The following is an 18,041-nucleotide window of genomic DNA, read 5'->3' as shown; positions in this document are numbered from 1 at the left end:
AAAGAGACAACGGGAGGGAACCTGGGTAAAGGGAATTGTGATAGCACTGAAATTATGAGGGAGTCTGTGTATACACTTAATGGTCTCAAAACATGTTTTGCACAAAATCTCTTTTCTACTGAAGATGTTGATAATATATTTCATAAGAACCCCACAATATCACTTTATAAATGCTACTTATCATAGCTCTGCATCTCCCTGCAGCTAAAAATAAGCAGAAAAAAGGTGGGTGCAAAAGTAATTGGAGCTAAAGCACTAGCAAAATATCTGGGTTAAAAGTAGGTAAAGCTGCATTACCATCAGTTGTTGGTTATCTGAGCAAAGTCTGATTTCAAGTTCTCTGTGGCCTTGGTTTACGAGACTCAAAGAAATGACAAGCTTCCAGAGCAACAGGTTGGGTATTGAGCACACCACGAGTAAGCATCTCACAAAGGTAGGCACGGAGTTCTCATGAAAGGCCAACCATCTCCCCATGTCCCGAGACCACCTGGACGGCTAAAACGCATGTGAACACTCACTCTGACAGTGTACTGAGCGTTGACCAGTAGGTTCCTTATTTCTGTCAAGTTGCTAGGAGCTCTCTGGGAGGCCCACATCTTGGAACCACTCCTGCTGTACTCTACCTGAAGTGAGGAGAAAAAAAATACTAGGGACAGGTAACCAAAGGTCTGGGCATCCCGACATCCTGCAAGGAGGCAGGCGGAGAGAGGGGAAGGTGAGATGCAAAACGTTCCAGAGGATGGATGATTATTTACAAGGCGACAGCAAACCGCATCCTTGTCACACAGAACATGCTTCTGCTCTACCAGCCCTGGCAACCTCCTGCACTTGCCCGCGCACAGCCCGCTGCCAGAGGGACTTACGATGTACTCCCGAATGAGGCCGTGGCTGTGGGCGGGAGGGGCCCAGTGGCCCACGATCACTCCTTCCACTTCCCTGTGGAGCGACAGCTGGAGGTTCTGAGGGGCGTCTGGCACTGGAAAAGAGGCAACTCAGGGTTAAAATCCATCTGCATACTCATCAACTGGAGGAATTTCCATGAGCTTAAAACTCGGACGAGAAAGAATCCAGAGCTGGCAGTGGGACCTATCCCCTAGAAAGCGCTGTTAGCTGACAGAACACCTTTCCTCTCTTCCGGAATGCAAGGCCTGCTTGCATTCATCACACATCTAATGACTGAACGTATCAGACCACGGCTCAGCGAGTCTGACGCAGGCTGGGGGCTCACAAGGGCTGCAGGATAAAATCACTTGGGCGGGCTAAGTCACCACTGGCCCTGGGCTTTGATGCTGAGATCTTAATTGTCAAGGATGGCGTCTGCTGTCTTGAACTCTCATACAACCAGAGAACCACTGGTGTGGCTACAAAGAAATAAAACTTACTTTCTTTTTTTTTTGGCCACGCCGTGCAGCGTGCAGGATCTTAGTTCTGGGAGCAAACCCATGATCCCTGCCGTGGCAGCCCGGGGTCTTAACCACTGGACCGCCAGGGAAGTCCCAAGACTTACTTTCTAATAGCACAGAACTTCTAGATTCAAATGAAGGGACCCCCTTCAAAGTAGGTTCCTTAATAACTTCAGTGCTGGCATTTCTAAGACCTTTCGGGATCTCCCCTTTTGTGACTGCCTTCACAGCCCAATTAGAAACCACACAGAAACCAGTTACAGTGCTTTCCAGTCAAACTTGATTTTGACTGCACAGTAGTTATTCATGTTGATAATCTGCTGAAGATGAATATTAAGGGTTGAACTGTATCACCTCCAACCCCAAATTCAGGTGTTGAAGTCTTAACCCCCAGTACCGCAGAATGTGTATTTGGAAATAAGGTCTTAAAAAAAGTCATTAAGTTAAAATGAGGTCATTGCCCCTTACCCAATATGACTAGTGTCCCTATAAGAAGAGGAAATTAGGACACAGACACACACAGAGGGTAAACCACGTGAAGACGGCTGTCTGCAAGCCAAGGAGGCCTCAGAATGAAACCAACCCTTGACCTTGGACTCCCAGCCTCCAGAACTGGAAGAAAATAAATGCCTGTGGTTTAAGCCACCCAATCTGGGGTACTTTGTTATGGCAGCCTCAGCAAGTGAATACAGTGAATGTTCATCAACAAGCCATGGCCTGCAAGCCCTTGGAGGGCAGGAACTGTGTCTTATTCATCTGATTCTCCAGTGTCTAACCTAATTCCTGAGCAGTAGTAGGGACTCAGCTACCACCTGTGGAAAGAAGATCAACGAATGGGATATTTCAAAAATGCTTCCACTTAGAGTTTAGCTAAGCTAGCCCACGGTATTGCTGCCTCAGCATCCATTTTATTTAGACAAATAGGCTAAGGGGGCCTTAAATTGACATTAGCCCCCAAGCAAGCCCTGGATCACAGCCCAAAGAGTCACAAGCAAATGCAAATCCCTAATATGACTTCCCCAAGGGCCCTCGTGATAAACTCTCCCCACCTCCCAGGGCCTTCTCCCTCGTGCTCCTTAGGTAAGACTCCCAAGAAGTTTACCAAAACGCCCCCTTTTTGGTGTGAATTGGCCAAACCAGCCCTAGCCCAGGAACTCCATAGCACTCCACCCACAAATCCTATAAAAGGCGTGTGCCCCAGGTCCCGCTGCTCTCTGCCTGCACCCTGCCTTGACCTCCTGCGTGGCCCCTTGAGGTACGCGTATACCACCTTCAGAACCTGGGAGTAATAAACTTCTCTATTTCACTTTCCCTGGTGGGCTTCTGCTGACTCTCTGGCACTCTCTCTGCTCTACTGAACAAATGTTATTCTAACAAAGTCATAACTCATAGATTCTTTTTTGTGTGTTTTGTTTAGCACTTCCTTAATTTCTTTTTTCTTTTTTTGAAGTATAATTTACAATGTTGTTTTAGTTTCAGATGCACCGCAAAGTGATCAGTTTATATGTGTGTGTGTGTGTGTGTGTGTGTGTGTGTGTGTGTGTGTGTGTGTGTGTGTGTGTGTGTGTGTGTGTGTGTGTGTGTGTGTGTGTGTGTGTGTGTGTGTGTGTGTGTGTGTATTCTTTTTCAGATTCTTTTCCACTGTATATTGAGCATAGTTCCCCGTGCCATACAGTAGGTCCTTGTTGTTTATCTATTTTATATCTAGTAGTGTGTATCTGTTAATCCCAACCTCCTAATTTATCCCTCCCCCCAATTTCCCTTTGGTAACTATATGTTTGTTTTCTATGTCTGTGAGTCTATTTCTGTTTTGTAAATAAGTTTGTTTGTATCACTTTTCTAGATTCCATATATAAGTGATATCATATGATATTTGTCTTTCTCTCTCTGACTTCACTTAGTAAGCACTTCCTTACACTCTGACACTACCAGATGCTCCAGGCTTATCTTATAGATCTCCTGCCCCAGGCCTGGATTTGGCCATTTCTTCAAAGAGCCCTGTGTCCTTTTATTGAAGAAGGCATTAGAAACCTAAGTCTGAATGATAGGTATGCTCAAGGCTGTTAAAGTTTTTCTGGGCCTTCTCAGTTGACAAAGCAGAAAAATATGCGTGCGTACTAACCTGCGCACATACACATATCTATAAATATTTTACGTGTAACCATCTACACGCACATTAAGATAAACATGAGTTCGTATTAACATCTCCAAATGTAAACATGGTTCTGATGGCAACTGCAAATGAAAAGTTCACAAAACCTGGGAAGCAAAGATCACGGGAATAAGCACAGTCACCCATGTCAACTACTGTGAAGAGGGAAGAACTGGGGAACTCTCTATGACCCAAGGGTTTTGGTAAATTTCCTTAAAATGAACCCACAACACTTCTGACGAGTCTCATACGTTAACAATGATGATCTCCTAAGTACCAAATACTGGGAAATACCTAGAGACGGAAGGTGGAGGTAGAAAGAGGGCAATGGTGGGCAGAAAAACATTACATGTGGTGATCATTTTGTAATTATAGAAATATCAAATCACTATGTCATACACCTGCAACTAACACGGTGTTTGTTGTAGGTCAATTATCCTTCAATTTAAAAAAATCGTTTTAAGACATTGAAAACAAATGTATGATTACCAAAGAGGAGGGGGGAAAGGGATGAATCAGGAGTTTGGGATGAACAGATACACACTACAATATATAAAATAAATAAACAACAAGGACCTACTGCACAGCACAGGGAACTATATTCAATATCTTGTAATAACCTATAATGGAAAAGAGTCTGAAAAAGAATACATATATATGTGAATAACTGAATCACTCTGCTGTGCACCTAAAACAATGTAAATCAACTATACTTCAACAAAAAGAACTGTATTGAAAAAAAAAAAAAAGTGACATAATAAGAACAACTCAGCCAGGACCATAAAACTTAGCCACATAGGAAGCACAGGTACTTTTATTTCCACGCTGCTGAGCATCCTGGGAAACTCTCTGAAAATCCCACATAAGGTCCTGTCCCTGCCATAAAAATAAGCTGTAGCACTTACATCCTTCTGGAGTCCTCAGGGTCACGAAGTCATTGGTGCTGTGCAACTTGCTCAGACACTGGACCTGGACTTTGACCTGATACGTGGTGTCTGGCTTCAAGACTTTCAATATTGTGTTCGTTTTATTGCTGTGGGTTTCCAGAGTCTTCCATATGCTCTCTCCAACCACCCTGGCCAAGAGGACAAAGATAGCATCACATCAAAGCCGCATGGGGTGGCTGAGATGTCTGAATACCTCAAAAAAGAGCTGCTCTGTGCGCACACAGTTTATGGGACATCCAGTGGCAAGAGAAACATCATTTTCTCCCACGGCCAAGATGGGACCCACCTGTAGTAGACGTTATACACACAAGAAGCAGAGGGCATTTTCTTGGGCCGCATCCAGGTCAAAGTTACATCCCCAGAGAAGTCAGCTGTCCACTGAAGATTCTGTATTTTGTATACATTTAATTCCTCTAGAGAGAGCAAGGGGAAAAAAGAGAAATTGGTATCTTATAAATCTTGGATTTCAAAGGACCCAAGAGGTTCCTTGGTTTCAGGCAGACCTACTGTGATGTGGTCAGGCCACCACCATTATCTTAAGACACCCCAGAAAAAAAAGAGTTCAGACCTTCCTATATAACCTTTCCCAAGGTCTCCTAAATTTCCAAGCGTGGCATTTCTCCTTGCATTTCACCTCCTTGTCTGCACTGATTTAAGCCTGATTCTCAACAGAGAATGCAACAAATCCAAAGACGATGTCATGGCAGGATCCATTACTGCTACAGACTGAAATGTTTGTGTCCCCCAAAATCCATATGCTGAAACCTCATCCCCCATGTGATGGTATTAGGGGGTGTGGCCCTTGGGAGATGATTAGGTCATAAGGATGGATCCTTGAAAATGAGATTAGTGTCCTTGTAAAAGAGGCCCGAGAGAGCTCCCTCACACCTTCCACCGTGGGAGGACACAGAAAAGACAGGCTGTCTGTGGACCAGGAAGTGGGCCCTCACCAGACCACCGAATCTGCTGGTGCTTCAGTCTCGGATTTTCTAGCCTCCAGAACTGTGAGAAATGAGTTTCTGTTGCTTCTAAGCCACTCAGTCTGTGGTACTGTTATAGCAGCCCCCAAATGGTTGCTAAATGCATTCCAGACAGAAGGATGGAGTCCACCCCACCACAAAGCCTGACGCTCTGTGGGAGCAACGATGCCTCAACACGAGGGATGTCCTTCCAAAGCCAATCTAATATACTCCAATATAAAATAAAAATTAAAAAAACTCCCATGAAAGATCAAGTTAAATTGTTTTATTTGCATAATAGAATGTACTACTGTAATTAAGCAAATCATAACTCTAAGACACTACCTAATTTTTCATAAGTAGTATCTTTTGATTAAAATTATCATTATTTAAACTCAAAGAAAACCCATTCTAAGATGTAACTATTATATAGAGGATGAATAAACAACAAGGTCCTACTGTATAGCACAGGAAACTATATTCAATATCTTGTGATAAAGCATAATAGAAAAGAATATTTAAAAAATAAATAAATAAAAGGATCCAAGTACCAATACAAGGACTAAAGCAAAAGAAAACAGAACAAAAAAACAAAAAAACCCCAAAACACCCAATCTAAGACCAACATTTCCCTGAGAGGGGCGAGGTGAGCTGGAGGCTGCATCAGAGGCGGGACTGGGCCTCGCCTCACCTGCAGCTCCAACAGTGAGCAAGGACCTTTGCATTTTCAGAATGAGGAAGAGCTCAAGAGGGTTCAACCTCAGGGCCTACCCAGCAGGGCCGAGGGTGAGCCCAGGGTCCTGGGGGGCCACACTCACCGCTGCAGGCGTGCTCGTCACTCTCGTCCGAGCAGTCCAGGAAGCCGTCGCAGCGCTCGGAGAGCACGATGCAAGCCTCGCCGTCCTCGCACCGGAACTCCTGACCTGTGCAGGTCAGGGTGCTGCGCGTGGCTGCAACACACGAGGGGCAACGGTCACCAAAGGTTTCTCGTGTTCGGGAAAAGGGAACTCATCAGCTTCTGCTTCAAAAGACCCTCGGGATGGGGGTGGCGGGGACCTCACGCTGGCTTGCTAATCCCGCTTCATTTGACACTGACCAGGGGAATGTGCCTTCAGGAAGGGCCAGAGCTTTGGCGTCAAACAAATCAGGGTTTACATCCTGCTCTGTATGAGCCTGAGCTAACTGTTTAATTCAGGCGCACCTCGTTTTATTGTGCTCAGCTTTATCATAGTTTGCAGATAACTGCGTTTTTTAACACATTGAGGGTTTGTGGCAGAGCCAGTGCCATTTTTCTAACTGCATTTGCTCACTTCATGTCTCTGTGTCACATTCTGGTAATTCTCACACTATTCCAAACTCTTCCATTATTATTGTATTTATTATGTTGATCTTTGATGTTACAAAAGTGTCGCAAAAAGATTACAACTCACTGAAGGCGCAGGTGACGGTTAGCATTTTTTAGCAATAAACTATTTTAAAATTAAGGCATGTACGTTATTTTATAAACATATGCTATTGCACGCTTAACAGACTACAATATAGTGTAAACATAACTTTCATACGCACCAGGAAACCAAAAAATTCATGTGACTCGCTTTATTGCAGTGGTCTGCAATGGAACCCGCAAAACCTCCGAGGTCTGCCTGTAGTGCCCAAGTTCAGTTCCCCGGTATAAAACTGGGGTGACAACTCCATCCCTATTGTGTCTACAAGGACCCAGTGAGATCAAGCACCTGGAATACGCCTGAGAGCAGGCATCCACAAGGTGCAGCTCTTCCTCTGCAGTACTTATTCCTAATCATCTGCTCCTGTTGTCTGCAGTCCAGAATGACCCTCTGATTTCTGGTTTGAGTGAGACTAATAATAATGAGATGAATCACAATAGTAAGAGGCATGTCTATTGTACGCAGTCTTTTTAATTGTTTAGCTTTTCAAAGTATTTCCGCAGACAATGAAATAACGCAAGTAAAGAGCACTGATGAGTTAAGAGTTACGCAACTCGTTGGCTAGAAACCATAATCCGATGTTCTCTCCAGTTTGGAAAGTAGATTTAAACTGCATGAGAGGCTCTAAAAAGGAAGCGATGACAATGTAACTGCAAATGATCCTAAAAAGAAGAAAGATGAGAATGGCTACAGAAACCGCATCTGCCACCCCAGGTAGGTCTGCACCGGGTCCTGGTTCAGGTACCTTGGGCCTTCATTATAGAGACTCACACCTGCCTGCTCAGCCCTGGACAGGGAGAGTTATATCAGAACCCGACCCCACCAGTAAAGAGGTTCTGAAGTTATTCTTGTTCCTCCACATCAAAGATGTCCACGTTCAAATCCCTGGAACATGTTAAAGTCACCTTATAAGGCAAAAGGGACTCTGCAGATGTGATTGAGCTAAAGACCTTGACATAGGACTTAAGCCTGGGTTACCCGGGCAGGTCCATCCAATCACACAGGCCCTTAAAAGCAGAGACCCTGGGGCTTCCCTGGTGGCGCAGTGATTGAGAATCTGCCTGCCAATGCAGGGGACACGGGTTCGAGCCCTGGTCTGGGAGGATCCCACGTGCCACGTAGCAACTGGGCCCGTGAGCCGCAACTACTGAGCCTGCGCCCCGCAACAAGAGAGGCCGCCGCGATAGTGAGAGGCCCAAGCACCGCGATGAAGAGCGGCCCCCGCTCGCCGCAACTAGAGAAAGCCCTCGCACAGAAACGAAGACCCAACACAGCCAAAAATAAATTAATTAATTAAAAAAAAAAGCAGAGACCCTTTCCCAGCTGTGGTCAAAGAGGAAGATGCGAAGACCAAAGAAGGATCAGAGAAATGGAATGTTGCTGGGTTTGAAAATGGAGGAAGGAGGCCTCTAGACGCTGAGAAAAGCAAGGAAACGGATTCTGCCCTGGAGCCTTCAGAGGACTCAGCCATGCCTTCATCTTGGTTTCAGCCAATGAGACGTCTATCAGATTTTTGACCTACAGAACTGTAAGATAATAAATGTGTGTTATTTTAGGGCATTAGGTCTGTGCTAATTTATTACAGTGGCCACAGGAGACTAATACACACTTGAAACATTGTAATTTGCCCAGATCTTACATTGGGATTCTACCTCGGTTTCTGATCAGTTTATATGTGTGTGTGTGTGTGTGTGTGTGTGTGTGTGTGTGTGTGTATTCTTTTTCAGATTCTTTTCCACTGTATATTGAGCATAGTTCCCCGTGCCATACAGTAGGTCCTTGTTGTTTATCTATTTTATATCTAGTAGTGTGTATCTGTTAATCCCAACCTCCTAATTTATCCCTCCCCCCAATTTCCCTTTGGTAACTATATGTTTGTTTTCTATGTCTGTGAGTCTATTTCTGTTTTGTAAATAAGTTTGTTTGTATCACTTTTCTAGATTCCATATATAAGTGATATCATATGATATTTGTCTTTCTCTCTCTGACTTCACTTAGTAAGCACTTCCTTACACTCTGACACTACCAGATGCTCCAGGCTTATCTTATAGATCTCCTGCCCCAGGCCTGGATTTGGCCATTTCTTCAAAGAGCCCTGTGTCCTTTTATTGAAGAAGGCATTAGAAACCTAAGTCTGAATGATAGGTATGCTCAAGGCTGTTAAAGTTTTTCTGGGCCTTCTCAGTTGACAAAGCAGAAAAATATGCGTGCGTACTAACCTGCGCACATACACATATCTATAAATATTTTACGTGTAACCATCTACACGCACATTAAGATAAACATGAGTTCGTATTAACATCTCCAAATGTAAACATGGTTCTGATGGCAACTGCAAATGAAAAGTTCACAAAACCTGGGAAGCAAAGATCACGGGAATAAGCACAGTCACCCATGTCAACTACTGTGAAGAGGGAAGAACTGGGGAACTCTCTATGACCCAAGGGTTTTGGTAAATTTCCTTAAAATGAACCCACAACACTTCTGACGAGTCTCATACGTTAACAATGATGATCTCCTAAGTACCAAATACTGGGAAATACCTAGAGACGGAAGGTGGAGGTAGAAAGAGGGCAATGGTGGGCAGAAAAACATTACATGTGGTGATCATTTTGTAATTATAGAAATATCAAATCACTATGTCATACACCTGCAACTAACACGGTGTTTGTTGTAGGTCAATTATCCTTCAATTTAAAAAAATCGTTTTAAGACATTGAAAACAAATGTATGATTACCAAAGAGGAGGGGGGAAAGGGATGAATCAGGAGTTTGGGATGAACAGATACACACTACAATATATAAAATAAATAAACAACAAGGACCTACTGCACAGCACAGGGAACTATATTCAATATCTTGTAATAACCTATAATGGAAAAGAGTCTGAAAAAGAATACATATATATGTGAATAACTGAATCACTCTGCTGTGCACCTAAAACAATGTAAATCAACTATACTTCAACAAAAAGAACTGTATTGAAAAAAAAAAAAAAGTGACATAATAAGAACAACTCAGCCAGGACCATAAAACTTAGCCACATAGGAAGCACAGGTACTTTTATTTCCACGCTGCTGAGCATCCTGGGAAACTCTCTGAAAATCCCACATAAGGTCCTGTCCCTGCCATAAAAATAAGCTGTAGCACTTACATCCTTCTGGAGTCCTCAGGGTCACGAAGTCATTGGTGCTGTGCAACTTGCTCAGACACTGGACCTGGACTTTGACCTGATACGTGGTGTCTGGCTTCAAGACTTTCAATATTGTGTTCGTTTTATTGCTGTGGGTTTCCAGAGTCTTCCATATGCTCTCTCCAACCACCCTGGCCAAGAGGACAAAGATAGCATCACATCAAAGCCGCATGGGGTGGCTGAGATGTCTGAATACCTCAAAAAAGAGCTGCTCTGTGCGCACACAGTTTATGGGACATCCAGTGGCAAGAGAAACATCATTTTCTCCCACGGCCAAGATGGGACCCACCTGTAGTAGACGTTATACACACAAGAAGCAGAGGGCATTTTCTTGGGCCGCATCCAGGTCAAAGTTACATCCCCAGAGAAGTCAGCTGTCCACTGAAGATTCTGTATTTTGTATACATTTAATTCCTCTAGAGAGAGCAAGGGGAAAAAAGAGAAATTGGTATCTTATAAATCTTGGATTTCAAAGGACCCAAGAGGTTCCTTGGTTTCAGGCAGACCTACTGTGATGTGGTCAGGCCACCACCATTATCTTAAGACACCCCAGAAAAAAAAGAGTTCAGACCTTCCTATATAACCTTTCCCAAGGTCTCCTAAATTTCCAAGCGTGGCATTTCTCCTTGCATTTCACCTCCTTGTCTGCACTGATTTAAGCCTGATTCTCAACAGAGAATGCAACAAATCCAAAGACGATGTCATGGCAGGATCCATTACTGCTACAGACTGAAATGTTTGTGTCCCCCAAAATCCATATGCTGAAACCTCATCCCCCATGTGATGGTATTAGGGGGTGTGGCCCTTGGGAGATGATTAGGTCATAAGGATGGATCCTTGAAAATGAGATTAGTGTCCTTGTAAAAGAGGCCCGAGAGAGCTCCCTCACACCTTCCACCGTGGGAGGACACAGAAAAGACAGGCTGTCTGTGGACCAGGAAGTGGGCCCTCACCAGACCACCGAATCTGCTGGTGCTTCAGTCTCGGATTTTCTAGCCTCCAGAACTGTGAGAAATGAGTTTCTGTTGCTTCTAAGCCACTCAGTCTGTGGTACTGTTATAGCAGCCCCCAAATGGTTGCTAAATGCATTCCAGACAGAAGGATGGAGTCCACCCCACCACAAAGCCTGACGCTCTGTGGGAGCAACGATGCCTCAACACGAGGGATGTCCTTCCAAAGCCAATCTAATATACTCCAATATAAAATAAAAATTAAAAAAACTCCCATGAAAGATCAAGTTAAATTGTTTTATTTGCATAATAGAATGTACTACTGTAATTAAGCAAATCATAACTCTAAGACACTACCTAATTTTTCATAAGTAGTATCTTTTGATTAAAATTATCATTATTTAAACTCAAAGAAAACCCATTCTAAGATGTAACTATTATATAGAGGATGAATAAACAACAAGGTCCTACTGTATAGCACAGGAAACTATATTCAATATCTTGTGATAAAGCATAATAGAAAAGAATATTTAAAAAATAAATAAATAAAAGGATCCAAGTACCAATACAAGGACTAAAGCAAAAGAAAACAGAACAAAAAAACAAAAAAACCCCAAAACACCCAATCTAAGACCAACATTTCCCTGAGAGGGGCGAGGTGAGCTGGAGGCTGCATCAGAGGCGGGACTGGGCCTCGCCTCACCTGCAGCTCCAACAGTGAGCAAGGACCTTTGCATTTTCAGAATGAGGAAGAGCTCAAGAGGGTTCAACCTCAGGGCCTACCCAGCAGGGCCGAGGGTGAGCCCAGGGTCCTGGGGGGCCACACTCACCGCTGCAGGCGTGCTCGTCACTCTCGTCCGAGCAGTCCAGGAAGCCGTCGCAGCGCTCGGAGAGCACGATGCAAGCCTCGCCGTCCTCGCACCGGAACTCCTGACCTGTGCAGGTCAGGGTGCTGCGCGTGGCTGCAACACACGAGGGGCAACGGTCACCAAAGGTTTCTCGTGTTCGGGAAAAGGGAACTCATCAGCTTCTGCTTCAAAAGACCCTCGGGATGGGGGTGGCGGGGACCTCACGCTGGCTTGCTAATCCCGCTTCATTTGACACTGACCAGGGGAATGTGCCTTCAGGAAGGGCCAGAGCTTTGGCGTCAAACAAATCAGGGTTTACATCCTGCTCTGTATGAGCCTGAGCTAACTGTTTAATTCAGGCGCACCTCGTTTTATTGTGCTCAGCTTTATCATAGTTTGCAGATAACTGCGTTTTTTAACACATTGAGGGTTTGTGGCAGAGCCAGTGCCATTTTTCTAACTGCATTTGCTCACTTCATGTCTCTGTGTCACATTCTGGTAATTCTCACACTATTCCAAACTCTTCCATTATTATTGTATTTATTATGTTGATCTTTGATGTTACAAAAGTGTCGCAAAAAGATTACAACTCACTGAAGGCGCAGGTGACGGTTAGCATTTTTTAGCAATAAACTATTTTAAAATTAAGGCATGTACGTTATTTTATAAACATATGCTATTGCACGCTTAACAGACTACAATATAGTGTAAACATAACTTTCATACGCACCAGGAAACCAAAAAATTCATGTGACTCGCTTTATTGCAGTGGTCTGCAATGGAACCCGCAAAACCTCCGAGGTCTGCCTGTAGTGCCCAAGTTCAGTTCCCCGGTATAAAACTGGGGTGACAACTCCATCCCTATTGTGTCTACAAGGACCCAGTGAGATCAAGCACCTGGAATACGCCTGAGAGCAGGCATCCACAAGGTGCAGCTCTTCCTCTGCAGTACTTATTCCTAATCATCTGCTCCTGTTGTCTGCAGTCCAGAATGACCCTCTGATTTCTGGTTTGAGTGAGACTAATAATAATGAGATGAATCACAATAGTAAGAGGCATGTCTATTGTACGCAGTCTTTTTAATTGTTTAGCTTTTCAAAGTATTTCCGCAGACAATGAAATAACGCAAGTAAAGAGCACTGATGAGTTAAGAGTTACGCAACTCGTTGGCTAGAAACCATAATCCGATGTTCTCTCCAGTTTGGAAAGTAGATTTAAACTGCATGAGAGGCTCTAAAAAGGAAGCGATGACAATGTAACTGCAAATGATCCTAAAAAGAAGAAAGATGAGAATGGCTACAGAAACCGCATCTGCCACCCCAGGTAGGTCTGCACCGGGTCCTGGTTCAGGTACCTTGGGCCTTCATTATAGAGACTCACACCTGCCTGCTCAGCCCTGGACAGGGAGAGTTATATCAGAACCCGACCCCACCAGTAAAGAGGTTCTGAAGTTATTCTTGTTCCTCCACATCAAAGATGTCCACGTTCAAATCCCTGGAACATGTTAAAGTCACCTTATAAGGCAAAAGGGACTCTGCAGATGTGATTGAGCTAAAGACCTTGACATAGGACTTAAGCCTGGGTTACCCGGGCAGGTCCATCCAATCACACAGGCCCTTAAAAGCAGAGACCCTGGGGCTTCCCTGGTGGCGCAGTGATTGAGAATCTGCCTGCCAATGCAGGGGACACGGGTTCGAGCCCTGGTCTGGGAGGATCCCACGTGCCACGTAGCAACTGGGCCCGTGAGCCGCAACTACTGAGCCTGCGCCCCGCAACAAGAGAGGCCGCCGCGATAGTGAGAGGCCCAAGCACCGCGATGAAGAGCGGCCCCCGCTCGCCGCAACTAGAGAAAGCCCTCGCACAGAAACGAAGACCCAACACAGCCAAAAATAAATTAATTAATTAAAAAAAAAAGCAGAGACCCTTTCCCAGCTGTGGTCAAAGAGGAAGATGCGAAGACCAAAGAAGGATCAGAGAAATGGAATGTTGCTGGGTTTGAAAATGGAGGAAGGAGGCCTCTAGACGCTGAGAAAAGCAAGGAAACGGATTCTGCCCTGGAGCCTTCAGAGGACTCAGCCATGCCTTCATCTTGGTTTCAGCCAATGAGACGTCTATCAGATTTTTGACCTACAGAACTGTAAGATAATAAATGTGTGTTATTTTAGGGCATTAGGTCTGTGCTAATTTATTACAGTGGCCACAGGAGACTAATACACACTTGAAACATTGTAATTTGCCCAGATCTTACATTGGGATTCTACCTCGGTTTCCTGAGTTCAAACTGTAATTTCTCCACTGGGACTCAGAATCGGACTCCTCCTAGCTTGTGCCCCCCACCCCATGGAAATATACACACAACGTTCCATACAATGGCTCTATCCATACTAGCAGAAATCCAAACAGACCACTAAACCATGGTGATTATCCGACAGTAGAGAATCTACAACAGTGGTTCCTAATAGTCTTCTGGGGAATGTCTAAAACATACAGATTCCTAGGACCTGCCCCAAAGCTACTGAGGCAGAAGCACGACACTGGGCGTATGTCGTATTTACAAGCTCCACAGTGATTCATCAGAATTGGCCAGCACTGAGGACTTCTGTTCTAGAACAAGGTGATCCTGTTTTCTATCTGAAGCACTGCATCCACTTCTGAAAACCACACTTTGAGATGTAGGTAGAGAAACTGGATAATGTTCTCACAAGAGCAACCAGGATGGTCAAGAGGAACAGGTAAAGGATCCTGGGAGCTTTTACTGGAGATGAAAAGATACAGGGTTTGGAAGTGGGAGGTGGGGGCAGAATACTATAACGGCTGTCCTCAACTGATGAGTTTCCTCGTGAAAGAAGGATTAAGACTTCACTGAATGTCTCTAGGATGGAGGTACAGAATTCAGTTTTTTAAGAGAATCCTTGTATCATACAGTTCTGTCATTTGCTGAGCAAAAATTGGTTGGCCTGGGGGAGCTTGGATGCGGGGCTTGGCTACATATAAAACTGCATTAGAACACCTAGAAAAGGTTTGAGAACCACTAGTGAACAGTCTCAGAAGCCCAAGATGGAATTCATCCATCCATCCAGCCAGTGAACATTTATGGAGGTCCTACCATGAATCAGCTGCTATTCAAGATGTTAAGGATATGGTGATGTGTCAAACAGACAAAGGACCTACCCTCGTAGAGTTTACCTTCTATTGAGAGAAACAGCAAATGAGTAAACAAACCAATATGCTACTTTAGATAGTGATAAGAACCACAAAGAAACATAAAGACAGTAACAGTAAGAGAGTGATGGGGACTTTATACAGGAAAGTCAGGGAAGGACTCCATGCTCAGAAGGGGATTGTTTTGGAAAATACCAAGATCCCCATCACAGAATTACACCACTTGGTAAGAATGTGGTAAAATATAATCAAAGAACAGCTGAACAGTAAAGCTGGAGGATGTTCGAGGTTTCTTTATGAAACATGTCTCAATATTTTAAAAGGGAGAACATAGTTTTTAGAAACTGGGAATAAGGCTGTTATTAATCTCCAAAAATTCTTAAACTGATTATTAAACAAATGACTAATGGGCACTTAGAACAGAATGTAGTGGCCTTCAGGGGCCAGCTTCTCTAAGAAGAGGCATGTCACACTAATCCCATTTCCTTTGCTGATAGGGTTATCCGATTAATGGACTGAGGAAAATTGTAGATAGAGTACACCTTGATTTTAAGACCTTAACCAAACAACATCCTTATGTATAAGGCAGATTTGAAACAGGCTAAAGAAACTTATTTAAAGAAAACCCATTAATGAAGTAATCCCACCCAGGAGGAAGGTCCTATTTCATTTCTTCTTTGTTAATTATGTTTAATGTTCTTCTTACTATACTTATCTGGCTCAGATGTTCCTACTATTATTATGGTAAGTGTTGGATCAATCTGCCCTGTTATTTTAATGTCCCAAAGGCCCACTTTGTTCACTCTTTTAATATAAGTGCAGGATTTTACACTAATCCCCATTTAATTTCTCTGTGTTATTTTGGAGTATTCCTCCCTACAAGAACTTTCAACATGGTTTGATGAAAAGATCACAATTTTGTACAGAAATATACTGAATAAATGCCCCAGTCTGTTACTGACGAGGTGACCCTCTTTGAAGCTTAACTTTCCTTTCTCTAAAACGGAGATAATACCAGAATTATTATTATGAGAAACAAAGCAGAAGCACAAGACATCCTGCCTCTAGAAGTCTTCCCTGGGGGATACGGCCCCGCTGATGACTCACGGCAGTTGGCCTCGTCCTGGCCGTCCTGGCAATCCTGAAGGCCATCACAGCGCCTCCAGCTGGGGATACACTTTTTTGGTTGCCGGCACTCGAACTCAAATCGGTCACATCGCCCGAGCTGGGTGGGAGTGGAGGCAGCAGTGACATTTGCTAGAAGAAAAGATTTTTAAAATTCACTTTTTAGCACTGAGGGGCTGGCCAGCAATAGCGACCTATTGGGTGTGCTGGAGATCTCGGTGCTTTAGGAATTACGACGGGGACCTGAACAGAAATGTGAGCTCTGGTGAAAGACGGCAGGTTGATGAGACACAGGGATCTCATCCTTCTCTCTCTCAGGCCCAAACTTAGTTGAAGACTTTGAAGACAGAGGTCAGTAAATCTTGCAGTAAGTAGAAAAAGAAAAGATTACAGAAAAATTTTTTTAAATTTTAAAAAAGTAAGCAGACTAGATCAGGAGATTCAACATATTACTGACGAGAGTTCCAGGAAGAAAAAGAAAAGAGAGAAGAAAATACTAAGGGATATTTCAAGAAAATTTTCCAAAACTAAAATACATAAATTTCCAGAATAAAAGAGGACATCAGGGCTTCCCTGGTGTCACAGTGGTTGAGAGTCCGCCTGCAGATGCAGGGGACACGGGTTCGTGCCCCGGTCCGGGAAGATCCCACATGCCGCGGAGCGGCTGGGCCCGTGAGCCATGGCCGCTGAGCCTGTGCTCCGCAACGGGAGAGGCCACAATAGTGAGAGGCCCGTGTACCGCAAAAAACAAAAAAAAAAAAAAAAAAAGAGGACATCAGTGCCATCCACCACATTAGATAGAAAGAGACCCACAGCAAAGTACATCACTGTGAAATTTCAACACTGGTACCAAAAGGAAGATTCTACAAGCTTCCAGACAGTAAAAACAGATTACATATAAAAGATTCATATCAAAATGGCTTTGGATTTTCCAAGAGCTGCTTTCCTAAGACAGAAATTCGAATGTCTTCGAATTTCTGAAGGATATATATATATATATATATATATATATTTTTTTTTTTTTTTTACAGCCTAGAATTCAAAACCCAGCCCAATATCCAATCAGGTCTGAACACGGAAGAAAACCACTTTCAGACAAGCAAGGTCTCAAATACACCTCCCATGTACTCTTTCTCAGGAAATTTCTGGAAAATGTGCTTTACCAAAATGTGGGATTAAACTAAAAACCAAGAGGAAAGACCTGGGATATAGCAAAAAGGAGCTGCAACGTGAGAGAAGTAAAGCGAGTCCTCAGGATGGAGAAGCAACCTCCCAGAAGATACCTGTGCCCCAGACAACCCGCACAAACCAGAGAAACTCAAGAGATAAACACCTTGAATGAAGGCCATCATCACTGTGTCCTCGGGCACCATATCATCATGTTCACCTGACAAAGCTACCAGAGGGTGTGCTCCACCAAAACAAGGGAGTAAACCAAGAAAAAGCAAGACACAAGGTCCAGGAAAATGGGGAATCTAAATGAGGAGAAAGGCAAAGAGAATTCCAGGGAGGGCAGTGAAGCCCCAGGGTAAGGACAGGCAGCAGGCTGGGAGAACAGTCAGCAGAGATAGGAGAAGCCAAGCTCCTCTTAGAAGGGATATCTCCAAGGGAAACAATGGAGCTGAGAAATCACCTGCTACGGTGACCTTGTGGAAAGTTACACCAAGAGGCTGCTGAAAGGGAGGAGGTGCCAGCAAAAGATACAAAATAACCTGAGCCAACAAACAACAACAGAAAGCAATGATTAGCTTTGGGACACTGTTTGTAGTCCATAGTTGGATAACTGGATTTTCAAAGGGCCTCTCCAACCCCCAGAAGCACTCTGCTAAAACAAAGTACATGGAGGAGGTGGGGGGG

The 18,041-nt window shown here is 44.0% G+C and overlaps 1 protein-coding gene across 1 annotated transcript in view; it reads right to left on the bottom strand.

Annotated features, from left to right (window-relative positions):
* The window catches only part of SORL1 (sortilin related receptor 1), a 168,034-nt gene that overhangs the window by 24,086 nt on the left and 125,907 nt on the right, over positions 1-18,041 (bottom strand). Inside the window, exons 32-37 of the mRNA XM_007450615.1 lie at positions 16,167-16,316; positions 11,880-12,011; positions 10,389-10,515; positions 10,061-10,230; positions 864-976; positions 519-623 (exon numbers count right to left, since the gene is read on the bottom strand). Coding sequence (XP_007450677.1) covers positions 519-623; positions 864-976; positions 10,061-10,230; positions 10,389-10,515; positions 11,880-12,011; positions 16,167-16,316 — 797 coding nt within the window. The remainder of the gene's footprint in view (positions 1-518; positions 624-863; positions 977-10,060; positions 10,231-10,388; positions 10,516-11,879; positions 12,012-16,166; positions 16,317-18,041) is intronic.

Source organism: Lipotes vexillifer, unplaced genomic scaffold (assembly GCF_000442215.2).
Source record: "Lipotes vexillifer unplaced genomic scaffold, Lipotes_vexillifer_v1.1 scaffold352, whole genome shotgun sequence".
NCBI classification, from domain to species: Eukaryota; Metazoa; Chordata; class Mammalia; order Artiodactyla; family Lipotidae; genus Lipotes; species Lipotes vexillifer.
Note: the sequence above shows the minus strand (reverse complement) of the source record. Positions and strands in the feature narration are given on the sequence as shown.